General features: G+C 39.6%; 2 protein-coding genes across 10 annotated transcripts in view; one reads left to right on the plus strand and one right to left on the minus strand.

Moving 5' to 3' along the window:
• Positions 1-20172, minus strand: part of LOC126953627 (putative uncharacterized protein C6orf183) — a 44561-nt gene extending 24389 nt beyond the window's left edge. Inside the window, exons 1-8 of the mRNA XM_050789137.1 lie at positions 19994-20172; positions 17236-17400; positions 13594-13666; positions 12915-13025; positions 6425-6538; positions 5737-5931; positions 4489-4642; positions 3315-3472 (exon numbers count right to left, since the gene is read on the minus strand). Coding sequence (XP_050645094.1) covers positions 3315-3472; positions 4489-4642; positions 5737-5931; positions 6425-6538; positions 12915-13025; positions 13594-13666; positions 17236-17381 — 951 coding nt within the window. The 5' untranslated portion in view covers positions 17382-17400; positions 19994-20172. The remainder of the gene's footprint in view (positions 1-3314; positions 3473-4488; positions 4643-5736; positions 5932-6424; positions 6539-12914; positions 13026-13593; positions 13667-17235; positions 17401-19993) is intronic.
• The window catches only part of SNX3 (sorting nexin 3), a 1122685-nt gene that overhangs the window by 148050 nt on the left and 952398 nt on the right, over positions 1-22237 (plus strand). The window contains exon 1 of one of the 9 annotated variants that reach the window (XM_050789188.1): positions 14153-14162. The exons of the other annotated variants lie outside the window; for them this stretch is intronic. The gene's annotated coding sequence lies outside the window, so the exon portion shown is untranslated. Of the gene's footprint in view, positions 1-14152; positions 14163-22237 lie in introns of those variants that run through there. 9 annotated transcript variants of the gene reach the window in all.

Raw genomic sequence — 22237 nt, forward strand, 5'->3', positions numbered from 1 at the left:
AACCTGTTAAACTCTTTAAGGCATCTCAACCTATTCCTTTCATAGCTTACTTTCAGACTGAGGCTACAAGTGCTTTCTACAACATCAATTCCTACTGTCAAAATGCTAAACATTCCCTCTTCCCCCTCCAGGGTGGGCCCCTGTGGTGGCACCTTTATCATTATATTTGCCACGTTGGGTCAGGATTTCCTCACTACATGGTGAGCCCCATTCAGGGTATAGACTATGAATGTCAAGAATTCACCACAAGGTGGTGGCCACACAACAACGTGAGTGTACTTAATGCCACTGAACTGAACACTTACAATGGCTAAAATGGTAAATTTCGTTATGTTATTTTACCACTCATGCGTGCACATGTACACACACAGTAAGAACCTACCACAGTGCTGACACATACTAGGGCCTCAACAAAGGTTTCTGGAATGAGTGAGCAAATTTGTGAGTCACAGAGCTGAAGATTCTTCTAGTAATAACGCTGCTACCTCTGAGTTTGGGCTATCCAGTGCTGTTGCCCCTAGCCACATGTGGCTGTTTAACATTATTAATTAATTAGAATTAAACAAAATTTGAAATCTTGTTCTTCAGTTGCGCTAACCACATTCCAAGTGCTCAGATAACTATTAGTGTATGTGACTAGTGGTTAACGTGGGACAGTGCAAAGGCAGAACGCTCCATCGCTTCTGTAAGTTCAGTGAGACAGTGCTGGCCTATGACTGGGTTGGCAAACTCCTTAAAGGGCCAGATCGTAAGTATTTTAGCCTTTACTGACCACAAGGTCTCTGTCACAGCTACTCAAGTCTGCTGTTGTAGTGTGAAAGCAGCCATAGAAAATACATACATGAATAGGCATGGCTGTTGTTAGGGTCTGAATGTTTGTGTCCCCACAAGATTCATGTGTTGAAATCCTAAACCCAAAGTGATGGTATCAGGAGATGGGAATTTGGGGAGGTGATTGGGTCATGAAGGTGAAGGCTTCACGAATAGGATTAGTGCCCTTATAAAAGAAGCCTGAGAGACTCTTGCCTTCTACCATGTGCGGACACAGCAGGAAGGCACCACCTATGAGCCAGAAAGTGGGCCCTCGCCAGACATCAGACTACCTTGATCTTGAACTTTCCAGCCTCCAGAACTGTAAGAAATACATTTCTGTTGTTTAGAAGCCACTCCGTTTATGGTATTTTGTTAGAGCAGCCTGAATGAACCTAAGACTGCTATATTCCAAAACAACTTTATTTTAAGAAAACAGGTGAGGGCTGTAGTTTGCTGACCCTGCTCTCAGGCATTAGAGTATCAGAATAAACAGCACCTAAACATAGGAACTCTTCCTAGGCAAAAAAGTTGATGTAATGTGATTGGTTATCTCGGAACACAATTAGTGTTTCACCTAATACTGTCGTAAGAAAATTAAAAGTGGAAATTATCACCATAAAAAGGAGACAAGCTGCTCTTTGGGAAAAACATGGCTTTGTTGGAGTGCTCTGCCAGGCTTCTGTTCTCTCGTTTATCATTAATAATAGTCTCCTGGGCTATAATTAACCTTTATTTTTTTTGGTTCTTCTTAAACACCATCATATTCTGATTCTGTGTTTCGCCTATCATAATCCTTGATGATAATAAGGGTGAGGACACTCCCACAGAAACACTCTGCTGGAGAGAGTGCTGCTGGTGGCATGAAAAGAAAGGCAAAAGCTAAACATCATCACCTTCAAGGAGACAAGAGGACATGTGATACCACTGGTTCCAGTGAGCTTAAAGAGGCTGTCTGTGTTACACACTAATAAAAATCATTCTGGGCCGGGAGCGGTGGCTCATGCCTGTAATCCCAGCTCTTTGGGAGGCCAAGGCAGGAGGATCACTTGAGGTCAGGAGTTCAAGACCAGCCTGGCCAATGTAGTAAAACCCTGTCTCTACTAAAAATACAAAAATTAGCTGGGCATGGTGGCACATGCCTGTAATCCCAGATACTTGGGAGGCCGAGGCAGGAGAATTGCTTGAACCTGGAAGGTGGAGGTTGCAGTGAGCTGAGATTGTGCCACTGTACTCCAGCCTAGGTGACAGATTGAGACTCTGCCTAAAAACAAAACAAAACAAAACACCCCCTCCACACACACACACAAAATCCTGGTAAAATTATGCTGGAACAAATGGAAATGCAAGTGAAATTTCAAACTCACGCAAATGGTGATAGCACAGACAGTAGCTTACTTCTTACATAAAGAGCATTCAAAACTATTCAGATCTTATTTTTACCTGTTTGGATCCATCAATTTCTTATTTTTACCTAGAAATATGTATACTTGCAAATAATATACAGCTAGAGCTAGAAAAATCTTTATTGTTGAAATTTTTGTTATTATAAATCTGAAGTTTGGCCAGGTGCGGTGGCTCATGCCAGTAATCCCAGCACTTTGGGAGGCCAAGGCGGGCAGATCACCTGAGGCCAGTAGTTCAAGACCAGCCTGGCCAATATGGCAACCCCATCTTTACCAAAAATACAAAAATTAGCTGGGCATGGCTGAGGCAGGAGAATCTCTTGGACCCAGGAGGCAGAGATTGCACTGAGCTGAGATTGCACTACTGCACTCCAGCCTGGGTGACAGAACAAGACTCCATCTCAAGAAAATATTTTTTAAAATCTGAAGCTATCTACCTATAGTCCTATTCTTCTCTTTGAAACAAGTTTTGTTTGTTTGTTTGTTTGTTTGAGACAGGTTCTCACTATGCTGCCCATCCTGGGCTCAAGTGATCCCCTGCTTCAACCTCCCAAAGTGCTGGGATTACAGACATGAACCACCATGCCCAGCCCCCTTTGAAACAAGTTTTAACATGGCTTTTGATAATATGAGTTGTCTTCATTTCAGGAAGTACAACACTGTGTTATAGCAGAGAAGACTGCATGACTTTAAACATCACTACACAAGGTACCTGCTATTAAATATAAAGCATTTTGTCAATAAGGAAAGCTATTGCAATACATTTTGAGAATTGGAGGGCTTTTTTGCCCTCCAATTGACAACTCTGCCAAGCAAATTTGCCAAATATTTACATCATCTACTATAGACCATACACTACTTTTGCTTTAAGTTCTGCAGAAAAACAAGTCCTGAAATCCTTCTGGGTTCACTATTTGAGTCCCATTACTCTTACAGAGGAAACTTTTCCTAACTGCTAATCAAAATTTCACCTATTACTACTTTATACGATCACTCTCGAAACAATTGTTGGTAGTAAAAGGTGCAACTCTGTGGAAAATAGCAGTGCTTTCTTTCATGAACACCTATATTTGTATTAAGAAAGAGTATATCAAATACCAAGGAAAAAAGTTCCATTTCCTTAGCAGAGTCCCATAGCTCTTCCACGTCACATGGGATATCGAAATGGGAGAGCAGGAGCTTCAGCTGAGGTTTCAGTTCTCCTGTTTCTGTTGTGTGTTGGGGGAGGACAAAAGCAGCTTCTGTTCTCATTGGCCCTGAAGAAAACCAAAATCAAGAGCGTTAAGACCAATAAATACTGTCAGGGAGAGAAAATGGAGAGTCCTTTGAGACAGCTAGAAGTAGGAGCTCCTCTACTGACGGGATGCCCATTCTGCTCCTTTGCCAACATTTTCTGCCGCAATTTACAGTCTGCACCCTACTTGGCCAGGTGGATCTGACAAATTCTTGGAGCTGGGCTTTTGCAGGAGGCAGCAAGGACTCCTTGCCATCTCACAGCCTACAGGAGAAACCCAACAGACCTTTTGGGGAATGACTTGGAGCAGAATTGTCTACTTTGTGGTAAATGAAGAACATTATTTATAAATTTATCCAACAAATTAGAAGAAGGTGAGAGCCTTCAGCTGCTTTCACATAGCTAGCTCCCCCTCATCTCTAAGGACCCAGTTTGAACTCCCCTCCTTCAAGAAGCCTTCTCAGATGCCCCACAGCTGGGTTTGGCTACCTCTCCCAGGCACTCCCAGGACACTCTGTGCATCCAAGCAAGAATGTCACTCAGAGTAGAAATCTTATCAGGTTTCTTAGTCATCTATAACACAAGGTAAGGGCAGGAAAACTGCATTAATTTTATTCAGATGAAGAAATTATTTTAGATTTATGTAATATGAAAACTGGAAGGAGCCTTAGAGATCACTGATTCTGAAAGGTGTATTATGGAGATGACCAAATTGAGGGCCAAGGAAATGAAATTCAGGCCCACAGTGAGGCCAGGACAGGAACAAGCCTAGAGCCCAGTACTGCTGACTTTAAGTCCATTTTTTTCTCTCACTCTTAACTTGCTAATTATAAAGTCAGAGATTAAAACATGTCTTAAAAAGTGTTTGTTATTTTTTCCCATCTGAAAATATTAAATTAAGATTTGTCTATTAAGAAGATAAAACCTTTTGGTATATAGAACAATTTTTAGCAAGATCATGGGACAACCAGCATAAGTCTAAAATTACAATCTTCTTTGCTCCACATTGCCCGAGGGGAAAGAAGACTAATTTCTTACCAGAAATGCTGGTATCCACAGGGTCAGGAGACGCAGGACCCTGAATGTCAGGGTCAATGTCATTGACACAGACCTTTTCATTTTTCTGACCAACTTCAGCGACTTGGTTGACAGCTACACTTAGCACTTTGGAGATGGGCAAATACTGAAGGGCCTACAGAAGGACAAGACCAAGAGGCCAAACATCAACACAATTCTCACAGAAGCTTCCAGACTCAGGTTCAGGAGTAGCCCTTTGCTTTGGGAGGGAAGAATAGAAGTAGAGGTGGAGCCTCAGTAACCTGCCCAATGATGAGGGGCTACATTTGGAGCTCGGAGACCTAGTACTGTTACTGACTCTGAGTGGCCTTAACCTCCAAACAGGTCTACTTTGATCAAGGATCCAAAATGGACAAGGCACTTGTGAGGTGCTAGGGATACAAAGAGGAATAAGACAGGATACAACCTCAAAGAGCTCACGGTTTACTAGAAGACCCAGACTTACAAGCAGATTGTTATAACACCATGTGACTGGTGAGAAATGTATCAGAGGCAGAGCCCATAGTGGCTGGCTGGGTGTGGGGAAAGGATGAAGCCAGGTTTCTGATTTGGGCAATTCCGTGGATGATGGTGTCTCTGAGCTAAGGCAAAGAGAAGTAGGGAAAGATGTGTGTAGAAAAACAATAATCTTTCCAAAATGGAAATGTGATCATGTTACTCCTTTCTGACGCCTCTAGCCTGACTTAGGACCTCTCTGTGACTCTCTTTACCCTATGCTTATACTTATCCTGTGCTTTGTTACCCCATTGTATTTCAGTTGAATATTTACTTACCCATCTTCCTACCAGCCGAGGACCCAGTTACTTTTCAGCAAAGGCCGTATCCTTGCTGCATGCCTAGGACAAGTACCTGGCACATATTAGACCCTCATTAAACATTACCTAATATTTAAAAAGTGGATCTAAATCAGAGAGCACAAATTCTGAACAAGATGATGAAGACAAGAACTTCCAGAGTGAATATGAAATAGTAAACAGAGACGTCTTCGAGAAAGCGAAATTAATTATTTCAGTAGAATAAAGTTACAAAAGAGAAAAATGTCTAAGGTTTCAAAGAGAAATCCAGTGACCCATTATGTTTCTGTCATTTGTAGGGCAGGTGGAGTCCTGAAACAGTGACAATCTAAAACTAAGTGACAGATGTGAGAAAACAATGTACTGATCATCCCTGGAAGGGTGCCACACCATCACGTCACTGTGCTTCACATACCTGCAGGTACTGGTGAACAGTCCTGAGAGACTGCAGGTGGCACACTAACCACTTTGTATAGACAGTCAGATCTTCCTGTGTCACTAAGTTAGGAGGATTGCTTTTTCCCATGAGGAAGTTTTCTCGCGCAACAGACAACCTTTCAGCTCTCTGAAGGGCATCATTGTACTCCTGCATAATGTAGCCAACTTGTTTCTGTTTAAGAGAGATACAGAGATAGAACTGGGTTCTTTGCAAGCCTTATGCTCTGTATCATTTGCTTCCAAGCATAGGGTAATGTTGTTTTGGGTCTAAATAAAGGGGTTCTTTGAATCCCAAAGTTCTTCCATATTCTGAATTTGACTTAAAAGGGCAGTGGTCATATTCTTAGGACTTTGAAGGAGACAGACTCCAAGCAAAGAGTCAGTGCATAGGGATACTTATAACTGGAGTCAGCTTCTGAACTTTTTACCTAAAGCTGAGGAAGCTAAGTCTGTGAAGAAAAATACATTTCCTCTCATACAAAACTTCCTTCAAATCTTATTCTTAAGAATAGTTTACCTTTACCATTACCTTCTGTCATTGGTAGAACAGGCGAGAAGGCACATCCATTAATTTCTTTTCTATCTTTAGAAAAACTGACAAGCTTATTGGCCATTTTGTTTCAACATAAAAAATAGCCCAGAGGTTCTGTTCATAGACTTCCTACCTTGTAAAGAGGATAAAGTTGCTCCATGATCTTACTGTGTTGGCAAAACCTCTTCCACCTAAGCATGTGTAAATATTTACTCTGGGCCAGCTGGGTAATTCTTTCTGTGTAATACTTTAACAAGAAAAACAAGCACTTAGAGAAGGAAGATTGAATAAGTCTTAATAACACTAACAAGAGGAAAATCGGTCTCTGGTTGTTTTGGAAAGATTATTTTTCTATATGAAGACCATAACATTAAGAGGTCTGGCTCGGCCGGGCGTGGTAGCTCACACCTGTAACCCCAGCACTTTGGGAGGCCAAAGTGGGTGGATCCCCTGAGGTCAGGAGTTTGAGAGCAGCCTGTTCAACATAGCGAAACCCCGTCTCTACTAAAAACACAAAAAATTAGCTGGGCATGGTGGCAGGTGCCTGTAATCTCAGCTACTCGGGAGGCTGAGGCTAGAGAATCACTTGAACCCGGGAGGCAGAGGTTGCAGTGAGCCGAGATCACGCCATTGCACTCCAGCCTGGGCAACAAGAGTGGAACTCTGTCTCAAAAAAAAAAAAAGAAGAAGAAGTCTGGCTCAAGATAGTATTCAAATTGAAATAAAGTTAGTAGACATTTCTAAGTCCTTATGATCTGTTGCCAAGTCAATAGATGTAAGCTAATTTCTCAGTTACAACAATTTTAGCAGTGACATAAAAGTCTGTCAAGTTATCTAAAGCTGAGCCTAAAATTTTTTATTAAAAACTGAAATTATGAGTCAAAAATACAGAGTACATTACAGGTAGGATTATAGCTTTTAATCTCAGATCAGAAATTTTATTTATATCTAAAAATGTTTAATTTTTTAAAGATTTTCTTTCTGATAATAAAAATAATACTGACTATGATGGAATAACCAGAACCAGACTTACCCTTTTATCATAAACAACTAGAAAATTGGACACAATATATAAGGCAACTGTTTTCTGACATTGGACAACAGGCAGTGCAGGACTCTGGTCCCTGAGAGAAGGACACAAATCATGTAGGCCCTGCAATCACCTTGGTTTCCTACCTGAAGGCAGTTTCTGAGCCATGGAGCAAGAAAGGGAATCCTAAGCAGAGTAGATGATATTTCTGAGTTAAAGAAAGAGAAACTGAAATTTGGAAAATTGAGTCAGCCGAAGTTTGCAGGAGACAAGGAAGCCATGCAAAGAAAGGATTCTAGAAATCTGCATCAAGATCCCTTTCAGTCTGTTGCTGAATACTAAGCCAAGCATGTAGAAGGTGAAACTCCAGTTAGTTGTCCAAAGAATAACTGACTAGGGAATTGTAAACTGAACAGTTCCGAGTTCATATGAGGCTGAGAGATGTTCAAGTCCAACCAGCTAGAGTGAGGGCTTTTCACTGAATATCTGGGACATTCAGTAAAGACATCAAAAGCTTTAGTGAAAGGATAAACTATGCCTAGAGTAATGATTCTAAACCTGCTCCAACAATCCCTAAGCCTTGAAAGGATTAAGCTGATCTGTAAGTAACTTAACTGCCTACCAGAATAAAGTCCAACAAGCTCTAAATAATACAAAAAATCTGGTACTTAATAATGAAAAATTTACAATTTTCAGCATTCAAAAAAAAATTACTAGACATGCAAAGAAAGAGGAAAGCATGATTCAAAAGCAAAAGAAAAATTAGGGATGAGAAACAGGCCCAGAAATGACAGAGATGATGAAAGTTACCAACAAGAACTTTTAAAGAACTATTGTAAATATGCTCAGCATGCTCAAGGATTGAAAGGAAAATGTGAACACAGGCTGATCATGGTGGCTTATGCCTGTAATCCCAGCACTTTGGGAGGCTGAGGTGGGCAGATCACTTGAGGCCAGGAATTTGAGACGAGCCTAGCCAACATAGTGAAACCCTGTCTCTACTAAAAATACAAAAATTAGCCAGGTGTGGTGGTGTGTGCCTGTAATCCCAGCTTGGGAGGCTGAGGCACAAGAATCACTTGAACCCAAGCGGCAGAGGTTGCAGTGAGCTGAAATAAAGCCACTGCACTCCAGCCTGGGCAATAGAGTGAGACTCTGTCTCGAAAAAAAATTACAAAAAGAACAAGAAAAGAAAATGTGAACATACGAGGAAAGAAATGGAAAATATCAAAACAAATCAGATGGGAACTTCTAGAAATGAAAAATACAATATCTGAATAAAAAACTGACTGGATGTGATTAAAAGTAGATTAGACAGTGCATAAGAAAAGGCTGATAAATCTGAAGACATAGCAGCAGGAACTATGCAAAATGAAGCACTGAGGGGGAAAAAGACTGAAGAAAATTAGTAGTCTTAATGACCTATGAAACAATATGAAGTATTTAACAAATGTGTAATTGGATTCCCAGAAGGAGAAGTGCAGGCAGAAAATATATTTGAAAAAATAATGGTTGAAGTTTTTCAAAAACTGATGAAAACAATAAACACACAATCCAAGAAGCTCAACCAACCCCAAGCAAGAGAAACACAAGGAAAACTTCAACACACATCATAATACAATATCTAAAAACCATTAAGAAAAAATCTTAAAAGTAGCCAGAGAATAAAAAGATACACTATGATCAGAAATGAAAACTATGTATATCCATAAAAAAGAATGAAATCATGTCCTTTGCAGCAACATGGATGCAATTAGAGGCCATTAGCCTAAGTGAATTAATGCAAAAATAGAAACCCAAATATCACATGTTCTCACTTATAAGTGGGAGCTAACTTTTGGGTACACATGGACATAAAGATGGGAACAATAGAAACTGGGAACTACTAGAGAGGGGAGGGAGTGAAGGGGAATAGGGGTTGAAAAACTACCTATTGCATACTATGCTCACTATCTGGGTGACGGGATCAATTGTACCTCAATACTCAGCATTACACAATATGCCCAGGTACTTTCATTATTAAGTACCAGATTTTTTTGTATTATTTAGAGCTTGTTGGACTTTATTCTGGTAGGCAGTTAAGTTAACAAACCTGCATATGTACCCCCTGAATCTAAAATAAAAGTTGAAATTATTTAAAAAAGAATAAAATATCAAAAAAAGAAAGTTACTTGGGATTTTGTTGATAATTTAGGTTTTAATGTGTCTGTGAAATGCAAAGACTTTTGCTGGTCAATGCCAGTGACCAAGATGAACCATGGAAACATTACGTATTAGTCAGCTCTCACAATGCTAATAAAGATATACACAAGACTGCATAATTTATAAAGAAAAAGAGGTTTAATGGACTCACAGTTCTACATGACTGGGGAGGCCTCACAATCAAGACAGAAGGCAAAACATGGTGGCAGGCAAGAGGACATGTGCAGGGGAATGCCCCTTTATAAAGCCATCAGATCTCATGAGACTTATTCATTATCATGAGAACAGCATGGGAAAGACCCATCCCCATGATTCCATTACCTCCCACCGAGTCCCTCTCATGACACGTGGGAATTACAGGAGCTACAATTCAAGATGAGATTTGGGTGGGGACACAGCGAAACCACATCACATTAGTTCAAGTAAGCAAATGGTTAGAGGTTGACAGAAAAAAAAATCACTTAAATTAGTGAAGTGCTCTTTCCTGTTATGATATATATTTGAGTTTCCTTTTAGCTTATGAATAAACATGTGTACTTACATATAGTAGTGATAAAAATTCAAACTATTCCACAGTTCTATTTTAAAATGGCATGTTTTATATTTTTTTGTATAATTAATCTTAATTGCAAAAATGTGTATACTTAATCTCAGTGAAAATAAAGCTGTCACCTAAGAAAGAGAAGGAAAGAAAGAAAGAAAGAGAGAGAGAGAGAGAAAAGGAAACTATGTAAGACAAAAGACAAAAGACAGTGGAGCAGTATCTTTAAAGCAATAAAAAATCACCAACCCAGAATTCTATGTTGAACAAAAATATCTTTCCAAAATGAAGGGGAAATACTTCTTTCAAAACAACAAAGGCTGTGAGAATTTGTCCCTTGCAAACCTGAACTACTAGAAATGCTAAAGAAAATTCTTCGGAGAAAAGGCAAATGATATCCTATGGAAGTTTAGATAATACTAGAGTTTCTCAACCTCAGCAACTATTGACATTGGGGACTAGATAATTCTTCATTGTGAGAGACTGCCCTGTGAATTGTAGAATGTTTAGCAGCATCCCCGGCCTCTACTCACTTAATGCTAGCAGCAACCAATCACACCCCTCACCCAAATTGTGACAACAAGAAATATCCCCAGACATTTCCAAATGTCCCTTGGGGCACAAAATATCTTCTATCTCTACCCCTCCTCTCTCTCCATTGAGAAACACTGATATCCACAAAAGAATGAAGAATGCCAGAAATGATAGGGAAAGAGAATCCTGAATGAAAACAACGATGACAGTTTGACTTGCAAATAGTATCTCAATATCTTTTGTTTCTTTGTGATTAATTTAATAGTCAATTCCTAACTAAAGAATTAACTATTGCTAAAGAACTAATTTGTATGCATAGGTAAGATATAACTCGTAACACAGGAATAGAGAACAAGGAATTTTAAAATCTAAATAATACATACTTATTATAGAAAATTTAGCAAACATATAAAAGTAGAAAGGAGAACTTCATTATCCTGTCATCCAAACATAACATTCATTAACATTTGGTCTAAGTCCTTCAAGTGATTTTTTTCTATACATACTTGACCATTATTATGACATACATACACACACACAGTAGTTTTTGTTAACATTTCATATATAATAATTCCTTATGCTAATGTTAAAAGAAAAACTTTAGACAAATTAAATTTAACAGAGTTTAATTAAGTAAAGAACAATTCATGAATTGGGCAGCCCTCCTAGCCCCCCAACCAGAGTAAGTTCAGAGAGACTCCAGTGTTGCTGCACAGCGAAAGAGGATTTATGGACAAAAAGGAAAGTGAAGTAACAGAAAACAGAAGTGAGGTACAGAAACAGTCAGATTGGTTACAGCTCAGTGTTTGCCTTATTTGAACACACTTTGAACAGTTGGCTGCCTGCAAGTGGCTAAAGTATGACTTCTGTGATTGGCTGAGACTCAGTTACTTGTTACAAGAGTAGGTTATGGTCTATTTACAGTCCAGTTAGGTTACAGGTCACTATGTAGGGAGAAACCTTACCAAGGTTTCTGAACTTACAAGAAGGCAGCTTTAAGCTAAACTTAATTTAACAATAAAAAATGTTTAATGGCAGAACAATATTCTACCATGTACCATACTGTTTTTCTTAACTCTTTATCTTATTGGTGGATATTTAGGCAATTCTAATGTTTTACTTTTATTATAATGCTGTAATAATAATCTTTATGGAAAACTATTTTTCCCATGTCTTGAGTTATTTTCTTAATAGAAATTTCCAGGACTGGGCGCAGTGGCTCACACCTGTAATCCCAGCATTTTGGGAGGCCAAGGTGGATCACTGAGGCTAGGGGTTCAAGACCAGCCTGAACAACATGGTGAAATAAAATTAAATAAAATAAAATTTCTCAGAAATGTCTTCTTTTATTTATTTATTTATTTATTTATTTATTTATTTATTTATTTTTGGGAGGGAGTCTCGCTCTGTCACCCAGACTGGAGTGCAGTGGCACGATCTCGGCTCATTGCAAGCTCTGCCTCCCAGGTTGACGCCATTCTCCTGCCTCAGTCTCCAGAGTATCTGGGACTACAGGTACCTGCCACCTCGCCTGGCTAATTTTTTGTATTTTTAGTAGAGACAGGGTTTCACCGTGTTAGCCAGGATGGTCTCGATCTCCTGACTTCGTGATCCACCCACCTCGGCCTCCCAAAGTGCAGGGATTACAGGCGTGAGCCACCGTGCCCAGCCAGAAATGTCTTCTTTAGGTTAGACAATAGGTTTTTTTTGGTTTTTTTTTGTTTTTGTTTTTTTTTTAAGACAGAATCTCACTCTGTCACCCAGGCTGGAATGCGGTGGTTCAATCTGAGCTCACAGCAACCTCCGCCCCCTGGTTTCAAGCGATTCTCCTGCCTCAGCCTCCCGAGTAGCTGCGACTACAGGCATGAGCCACCACGCCCAGCTAATTTTTGTATTTTTAGTAGAGACAGGGTTTCACCATATTGGTCAGGCTGGTCTCGAACTCCTAACCTCAAGTTATCTGCCTGCCTCGACCTCCCAAAGGGCTGAGATCACAGGTATGAGCCACCACGCCTGGCCATAGCCAATAGCTTTTTAAGGGCTGGAACTGTCCTAGTCAATGTTGTATTGCCCTACATAATCGACACAGAAAGTATTTAGCAGAAATTCAGTCAATTGTTCTATGCCTTTAAGCCGAATTTAAAGCTATGAAATAGATCTCTGACAGCAGCGTTTACACTAGCCAAAGTCGTGCAAACTATACATGTCGAGAAAAACAAAACCTACCCTAGTGAAAGGATATACCTGAAAGCCAGTTTGCCCATACATTTCTACTAAATTTCAAATGAATTTTTCAAATTGCAATATCACTCTTACCTGCAACAGAAGCAAAGGTAAATTTTCAGGGGTGTACTCCCTTCTTAGGCAGCTCTCTAGCTCCCTCTGCATGATGTCCGCCTGAACAACAAAGGACTTCGACTCGGCCACCTAAACCCAAATAACTAGTTTTAATATCCCAAATTAAAGAACTGTAAAATTTCAAATATCCCAAAATCAGACTTTTCCAAGGAAATAAGGGTCTGCTCTGATCCAGTGGTAAGCTGAATAGTGGCCTGTTCTCATAAATACTGTTAATAGCATCAGCTGTTTGTCTGCAAAAATAAACTGTTCCTGCTAAAAGTTACCAATCAGAAAAATCAAACTTACTGTTGTATTGAAATAGCCCACTCTCGGCCGGGCGCGGTGGCTCAAGCCTGTAATCCCAGCACTTTGGGAGGCCGAGACGGGCGGATCACGAGGTCAGGAGATCGAGACCATCCTGGCTAACACGGTGAAACCCCGTCTCTACTAAAAAATACAAAAAAGTAGCCGGGCGAGGTGGCGGGCGCCTGTAGTCCCAGCTACTCGGGAGGCTGAGGCAGGAGAATGGCGTAAACCTGGGAGGCGGAACTTGCAGTGAGCTGAGATCCGGCCACTGCACCCCAGCCTGGGCGGCAGAGCGAGACTCCGTCTCAAAAAAAAAAAAAAAAAAGAAATAGCCCACTCTCCTACTCACCTGTAAGGTTTGCTTCAGTGTCAGTTCCCTCTCTCTTCTAAAGTAATAAATATCCTTTGGCGTTTGAACAGAGCTGCAGAAAGATTTATGCAATATAAGTAGTAATTACAGAAGCTGTAATCGACCGGATTATAGATAGGCCATGATTAATCTGCAACTCTTCACAACTGCTCATTTCTGAATAAGTATATCATATTATACTGAATTATTGAGGGCATGCAAAGGCCACATCCTTTTGTTTTGGTTAGAATCTTTTTTGATTCTTCTTTGATTAGCATGTTTGCTAAACCTTTCCCTGGGCCAGTTTTTCTCTCTCCTCCCCATACAAACAGAGTATTTCGTTCTACCCTTGATTCACCTCACTATTTCCTACTGCAGAGTAAAGGGAGGGACACAATGGTGAGGATTTTTATTTCCCCAACTGTATTCCCTCCAGCAACCTTATCTCTGACAAATATTGTGCCTCTCAGATCCCACTTTCACCCTAACTGGCACTTAAAACCAATATCGTGTAATTTAAAATAAAATGCTTCTATTTTTGTGTTCTTGATGAATTATCTGCTGGGGGGTGGGAGTGACTCTTAAATATCAAAGATGAAATACTTCAGGAATCATTTTAACCAAACTTAATGCTTCAGGAAAATTACTGATTCCTAGGAAAAACATTTATAGCAGAAGCGCCTGTTTAAGCAGCCTTGTGAATTCCTGTTTACAGCGTTATGAGGGAGCTGTTGTTTTTACCATGGACTCTGATACAAGGAGGCACAAGCTGTGGGGTCACCTGGTAAGGGGGTGGGACGCTGGGTTGGGAACAGCAGAGTGCTCCACATTTGGGATAAGATATATCCCAAGGTTTGGCAGCTTTGGAAATATCAGGAAACAGCAACCCTGATGCCAACATCACTTTCTCAAGATAGTATTTTGCAGACATTGGTAAGGGGCCAGAGCAGGTAGTCTAGAAAACAAGTGAGAGACCACCTAGAGATTATGAAGGAGGTGTAAGCAGTGACATTTAGGTTAATATTGTTCATATGGCCCTATGAGTTCCCAGATAAGTTTTAAGGGAAGATAAAAATACACTGTTAGTTTGTACACTTACCAGCAATTTCCCCCACTACAGGCAGTGGTTCTGTGAAAAGAACCCCAGGCTGACAGTCAAGAAATCCATCAGCCAAGTGAGCCTAAGCAACCCATTTAGACACATTGTGTCAAATTTCCAGCCCTGAAGCTGGAGATAATGCCCCACTTATCTCCTAATATCTTTGCTTTAATGGGGTGGAGGAAGAAAAAAGAGGTGAGCTCTGAAAGGGATTTGAGAATAAAAACAGTAATAAACCTAAGGTATAATTTCTGTGATTCTGAATCCTGGCTGCAGCGTTGTGGCAGTGAGGAACGAGTAACCAACCAGAAAAGGGATTAGCTATTACCAGGTAGGTAGAGAAACACAAGAAACTTTCCCCTGCCCTCTGGTCTTCTTATCTTTGGCATACTGGGAGATGAGGAGGGTCATGGGCTTAGCTACCCAGCTCTGTCTCATTCGGATCTTGTCTTTCCTCTCAGTTAACCTCAAAGTGCCTATGAATGACCCAGAAGAAACTGGTGAACATAAGTAGTGTGTATATCAACCTGCAAAAAGAGATTTACTCCTATATTCATCAAGCATTGTTCATTCAACATACATTCATTCATTTATTCATTCAGCAAGAGTTTATGAAACACTTAACCATTGCAAAGTCTTGGGTTTGTGGAGTGAAACGAGGGAAAGGATGCAAAAAAAAAAAAAAAAAAAAAAAAAGGGAAAATGATTAAGACACACAGTTCTCCAGGCCTCAATAGATTTTTCAGTCTAGTGGAATGAGAATGTTAAAGTGATTATCGGGAGTGGATATTTCCATGTTCCTTGGACTCTAGAACCTAGCACAGCACCTGGAAAACAGAAGGTGCTCAAGAAGCATTTGTTAGACTAATAGATTCTTCCAGGTGCAGTGTTGGGTGGTTTGGGGGAGTAGACAAATAAGGCAATCCAGGATTTCCCATCACTCGATTCTAAGAGACATCAGAAAGCCTTTCTTATCCCAGTGTACACTGGGGAGTCACTTGCTTGACATTCTGACATTTAAATCATAAGAATATCAACACTCCATCTTTGCATTGTGTTTTCTTGTTTTAAAAATACTTTAACATGCATTATCTCATTATCCTCATGACCTCATGTAGGTAGGCAAGGTACTAACCTCATTTTTCAAATAAAGAAACCAAAGTTGAGAGAAATTATGACTTGCATGGTTCCATGATCTTTCCATCTCATCACACAATCTGATTTGCTTCAGACACCTGATGGTTTTAAATACTAATTAAAAAACATATGAAATGCTGGTTCTTCAGAATTGCCTTTGGAATGAAGTACTAATTCACCTGCTTACTGCATCTTCTGACCTCTCCACACCTCTCACCATCCATATTGTATTTTCTCAATGATTCAACCTAACAGGGTTCTTATACTGCTCCTTTTGATCAATTGCGGCAGTAACAGAAACAGAGGGATATGAAGGTCCTGGCCCCATGAGACTTGTCATTAGGGCCTGACCTATGTCTCTTGTTTCTCTACAAGAACTTGATTGCTGTTGTTGGCAGCATTTACCTATAGAAGAGCTCCTGATGAAACAGGCTGGCTGGCTTCCTGTTGTGATCTGCTCTAGAGGAGAAGAACAAAAGCCCCTCTCGCTCTAGCTTACATAACTCTCAGCAAATCAGTAACAAAAGACCCAAGAAGTTATTAACAGCGAGTTCCTACTTTGGGGGGCTACAGACTTCCACGAAGCCCCACATGTGCAGTTAGAACTAAAACTCAACCTGTAGTTACCCCTTCCTCATTTTTGTGCTAAGAATAATGCCTTGGGTGGAGATTTAAAATGCTAATGCTACATCTGATGTATGAAGAAGCATGTTAAGCCACTGCATGAGCACTAGAAACTGCACCCCAGTCCCCCCACCATATATGCCCTGATGTAACCCTTCTCTATCAAAAGATCCTATAAAACTAACCCACACACTACCCTTGGAGAGCAGCTCTTTCCTTTTCCTTTCTTGGTGCTGGCTCCCTTGTGCACAAGCTGAATGAACTTTCCTTTGCTGCTCTGTTTGGTGATCTCTCTTGATTTCTATCCTGGCAGAGAGCAAGAATCCACAGTGCTGGTAACACTCACAGAATATCTTTTTGCATAATGTAGTACCAAATGCCTACCATTATTTCAGCTTTTAAATTTCTCACCAAAATCAAAGTCAAATTCAATTAAAATATTATTGGGTAAAATGACATCTCCTTTCACTGAGTATGATTTGTATTACAGCTTCTGTAACTTTAAGACAATAGCATCAGTTAACATGTAAAAACACTTTTACATTTTCTTTGGTAAGACTTTTGCTTGGATCTGTCTTAACAAATCTAGAATATAGAAAAATCTTAGAGGCAGCAATCAGGTTAGAAATGGGTACCTGAAACTGCTATTATATACTATCTATCTGAACTGGAGATAATGCCAATTGTCCATGTAAAAAGAAGAAAGGGTGCTGATGGAGATTATGGAGTGAGAGTGGGAAGTAAAGCCCTGAAGATCACACCTTCTCACTGCCACTATTTACCTGTAAACTCGATTAGTTGTTCCCTGAAGAGCTCCTTGCTCTTCTATCTCAGACTTCAGTTCAGTCAGTTGCACAGCCAGTTTTTTCTCCAACAGCTGGACCCTTTCTGTGGAAGTGATCTTGTAAATTTCATCCATGATTTGCATTTGCTGTTTTTCTGTATCCCTGAAAAAGAGGATCACAAAGCTTGATGCCCTCAGTGACCATTACCCAGCACGTGGAACTTTGTCTATCTTTGTCCAAGAAATCATGTGGACTCTGTAGAAATGCATGCATTTTGCTATTAGACCGTTGTCATTGGTGATTTAATTAACATCTAGTAAACAGTAGAGAAAAAGTCGATCAGAATCTCCATGGGTCATGCCTTTGATTAACCCAGTTCACCTTCAAAAACATCTCTGCTTCAGCTTTGGCTGTTGGGGTTTAATAAGCGAAAATGCACCTCCCCTTAACCCCTCACCTCTGCAGTCTTGATAAATGTTTGTGGGGATTACACACTAACTACTGGGAGTGGCAGTTATTGCTGACTTCTAATAAAAAATTGTACTTTTACATTTGAATGTGTTTTCTTAATTTTGACTGCCTACATTTAGCACACAGGTGTTACCATTAAATAACAGCTGATCACCTCCCACCCCGCCTCACCTGGTTCACAGTCTGTCAAATTCAACGTAATTGTTTGTTAAGTACTTAGTGTCAACATTCTCATTAACAATGTAGATTAACTGCATGACTCAGAAGTCCTGGGACCCATAAATTGCAGGGGATTCAACAGATGACATATTTCCTTGTGTTACTGCTGCCCTCACCTGTCCTGGACAAGCAGGAGTTAAGTCTCACTTAGGCCACATTAGAGAGATTTATAATACTTAAACCTTCTTTTTTTCCTTTGATATTTCTAGGTTCTCATCTTTCCTTTCGAGATATTTCATTTTCTCAAGTTAATATGCTGTCATTTCAACAAATAATTAAGCTGTAGAGATGTTTTGTCTAGAGGCTTCCTTTGGGAGCCTATTTATTCTTTTTCTAAATATATTAAAAATGGAAATGAGCATCCATGTTCAGTCCAGGTTGTGAACCTGCCTAGTAATAAATCTGTCATATTTGGCATGCCATTGGAGCTCAATAAAATGCACTGTTATTGTTCTTAGCAAAAGTAAAATGTTGTTATAGAAAATATTTGCCATTTGGCAGTGTCCTTTCAAGTTGGACGAACAGTTAAACAACTGCCTTAACAGCTGCATTCCAATCGGCAGCCAAGAGTGGGAGCAACATAGACTGGCTGATTATTCTCCCACAGGACAGACTTTCTGCCTTCATTACTTGATTAGTTTCAACACTTCACAGCTCAGAAATGAGAACATTTAATCCTGTACTGTTTAGCTTGCAACACAGTCAAGTACAGTTTTCAGAAAATTAACATAAAGGGGTCAGTCTTTGACAACAGTCCATGAAATGAATCCAACCCAGAGAAATACATGCCTGCTGAGCACTCATGTCTAGGTTTAAAGAGACAACTGTTTACGTGGAGGGGTTTGGGAGGTGTGCTTCATTTATTGAGAACCTACCATGTGTCAGGCAAGCACTGGGACCGCATTTAGTCTTAGAAAAGAGATTGCGAGAAAAGAGAATTTCTTCAATCATGTTTTTAAAAATAAGTACATTTAATTATTTGTAATTCATAATTACATATCATACATAATTTTATGCATTTAAAAGTGGTTAAAATTTAAGACAAAAATAGTAAGATCAGCTTGAGCAAGGTTTGGGGGTGTTCAATGTGTGGTTACAGCAGGCTTGGATGGGGATAAAGCAGGCATGTTTAGAAGAGAAATACTGAGTAACTATTTTAAAAATTTCAAGGTGATTAGTAAAAGAATAGAAATGCATCCTAGATGAGTTCATGTCCTTTGCAGGAACATGGATGAAGCTGGAAACCATCATTCTGAGCAAACTATGGCAAGGATAGAACACCAAACACCGCATGTTCTCACTCATAGGTGGGAATTGAACAATGAGAACACTTGGACACAGGGTGGGGAACATCACACACTGGGGCCTGTCGTAGGGTGTGGGGAGAGGGGAGGGATAGCATTAGGAAATATACCTAATGTAAATGACGAGTTCCTGGGTGCAGCACACCAACATGGCACACGTATACATATGTAACAAACCTGCATGGGGCGCACATGTACCCTAGAACTTAAAGTATAATAAAAAAAGGAAAAAATAAAAATAATAAAATAATAAAAATATCTGTATCTATTAAAAGAAAGAAAGAAAGAAAAGAAAGACAGACAGACAGAAAGAAAGAAAGAAAGAAAGGAAAGACAGAAAGAAAGAAAGAAAGAAAGAAAGAAAGAAAGAAAGAAAGAAAGAAAGAAAGAAAGAAAGAAAGAAAGAAAGAAAGAAATGCATCCTAGAGGTTCCCAAAGAAGTGGGAGTAAGGAGTGAGATAGGACTTTTAAATCCAATAAACAGTGGTCCCCAGCCTTTTTGGCAACAGGGATTAGTTTCGTGGAAGACAATTTTTCCATGGATGGGAAGCAGCGGGTGGCCGGGAGGAGGGATGGTTTCAGGATGAAACTGTTCCACCTCAGCTCATCAAGCATTAGTTAGATTCTCACAAGGAGCATGCAACCTAGATCCCTCACTTGCACAGTTCACAATAGGGTTCATGCTCCTATGAGAATCTAAATGCTGCTACTGATCTGATTGCAGGAAGTTCAGATGGTAATGCTTGCTTGCCTGTGCTCACCTCCTGCTGTGTGGCCCAGTTCCTAACAGACCACGGATCAGTACAGGTCCATGGCCTGGGGGTTGGGGACCCCTGCAATAGAAGGTAAGAAAAGTAGGGGAGGGGAAACAAAACGAAGTATGGCAGAATTAAGTTCAAATGTAACAGTAATTATAATAAATGTAAATGGTTAAGCTCATCAAAATACATAAATCAGCACAGGTTCAAGTGTTTTAAAGTCTCCCAAAACTTGATAATGTGATACATACCAAAATAAAACAATTATTTTTATTCTAGCAAATGCCAGAATTTAAACTGATAAGCAAACTGGTCCCATATCACTGTGGGCCAACCCAATTCTCTTTATTGATCTGCACAGATAGACACTCTGTAACCTTCTTGGGTAAACATTTTTGATGCGTAGTCATCTTGATCATCAAATGCTTTCAAATCATCTATGCTTTCAAATGAAATGCAATACATGCCAGCTTCTGCATTAATAGAGGTGTGGCTAAGCCACCGTAACAAAAAGACACCATCACCAGTGACTAAAAGAACAAACTCACGCCTATAATCCCAGCACTTTGGGAGGCTGAGGCGGGTGGATCACTTAAGGCCAGGAGTTCGAGATCAGTCTGGCCAACATGGCGAAACCCCACCTCTACTAAAAATACAAAAACTAGCCGGACGTGGTAGTGTATGCCTGTGATCCCAGCAACTCAGGAGGCTGAGGCAGAATGGCTTGAACCCGGGAGGCTGAGGTTGCAGTGAGTACCACTGTACTCCAGCCTGTGTGACAGAGTGAGGCTCTGTCTCCAATCAATCAATCAATCAATCAAAGAAAAAAGATCTTTTAAGTTTCTCTAACCTAACGGTGCTAATGTAAATGGTCCGGGGTTGTAGAGCAGCCCCACTACTAAACGGGCACTCAACGGCCTGGGTTCCTTCCAAGTCTGCTTTATCATCCCCTAGGCATTGTTCAGATAAACACATTAGTGTTTTCCCTTCATTGTGTCTATAGAACATGGGGGACATGAGATAAATACATTTGATGGTCTGAGTTGAATAACCTGCTTCTACTTCTAGTTTGCTGAGAGGTTTATTTTAATTTTTTCTTGAAAGGGTGAATTATGTCAAATGCTTTTTCTGCATCTATTAATCATGTGATCTCCCTCATATATTTGTTAATGTGGTTAATTTCACAGATTTTCAAAAGTTAATCCAAAATTGTGTTTTTAGAATGAACTTCATTTGGTCATAATTTGTTATCTTTTTTTATAGAAAAGTTTATTCAATTTTCTGCTATGTTGTTTATAATGTTTGTATTTATGTTCATGAGAGACATTGGCCTGTCATTTTTCTTATAATGTTTTTGTCAGATTTTGGTATCAAGATTATGCTGGCTTCACAAGACATGTTGTGAAGTGCTCTCTATTTTCTGAAGAACGTTTATAATTGCTATATTTTTCCTTAAATGTTTGGAATAAGTCATCTCTGAAATATAGTAAACTGAAGTTTTCTGTATGGGAGGACTTCCATTACAGAATCAATTTTTTAAACAGCTATATAACTATTCAATTTTTTATTTATTTTTGTGTTCATTTCATTAAGACTTTTAAAAGAGCAGTTTGATATATAAGTACATTTCATCTAAGTAGATGAATTTTGGGGGGAGTGAGGTTTTTCATAATATCCTCATACTTTTTAACAGCTTTGTTGAGATATAATTAACACACCATCTGATTAACCCACATGAAATGCACAATCAGTGCTTTTTATTTAGTATATTCACAGAGTTGTGCAATCATGACCATAATCAATTTTAGAACATTTCATTACACTAAAAAGAAACCCTTTTGCCATTACCTGCCACTCCTCATTTTTCTCTAAGCTACCTCTTCTCCCTAACAATAGGCAACCACTACTTGACTTTCTGTCTCTACAGATTTATATGAACATTTCATATAAACGGAACCATACAATATGTGGTCCTTTGTGACTGGCTTCTTTCACTTAGCATGTTTTCAAACCTCATCCTTGTTGTAGCATGTATCAGCACTTCATTCATTTTCAATGACTGAGTGATATTTCATTGAACAACCATACTACATTTTATTTGTTCATCAACTGATGGACATCTGGGTTGTTTCAATTTGGGGGCAATTATAAATAACACTGCTATGAACATTCATATACAAGGTTTTGTGTACATCTGTTTTCATTTCCCTTGGGTATATGTGTAGGAGTGGAATTACAGGGTAAATA

This window comes from Macaca thibetana, chromosome 4, assembly GCF_024542745.1.
Source record: "Macaca thibetana thibetana isolate TM-01 chromosome 4, ASM2454274v1, whole genome shotgun sequence".
Taxonomy (NCBI): domain Eukaryota; kingdom Metazoa; phylum Chordata; class Mammalia; order Primates; family Cercopithecidae; genus Macaca; species Macaca thibetana.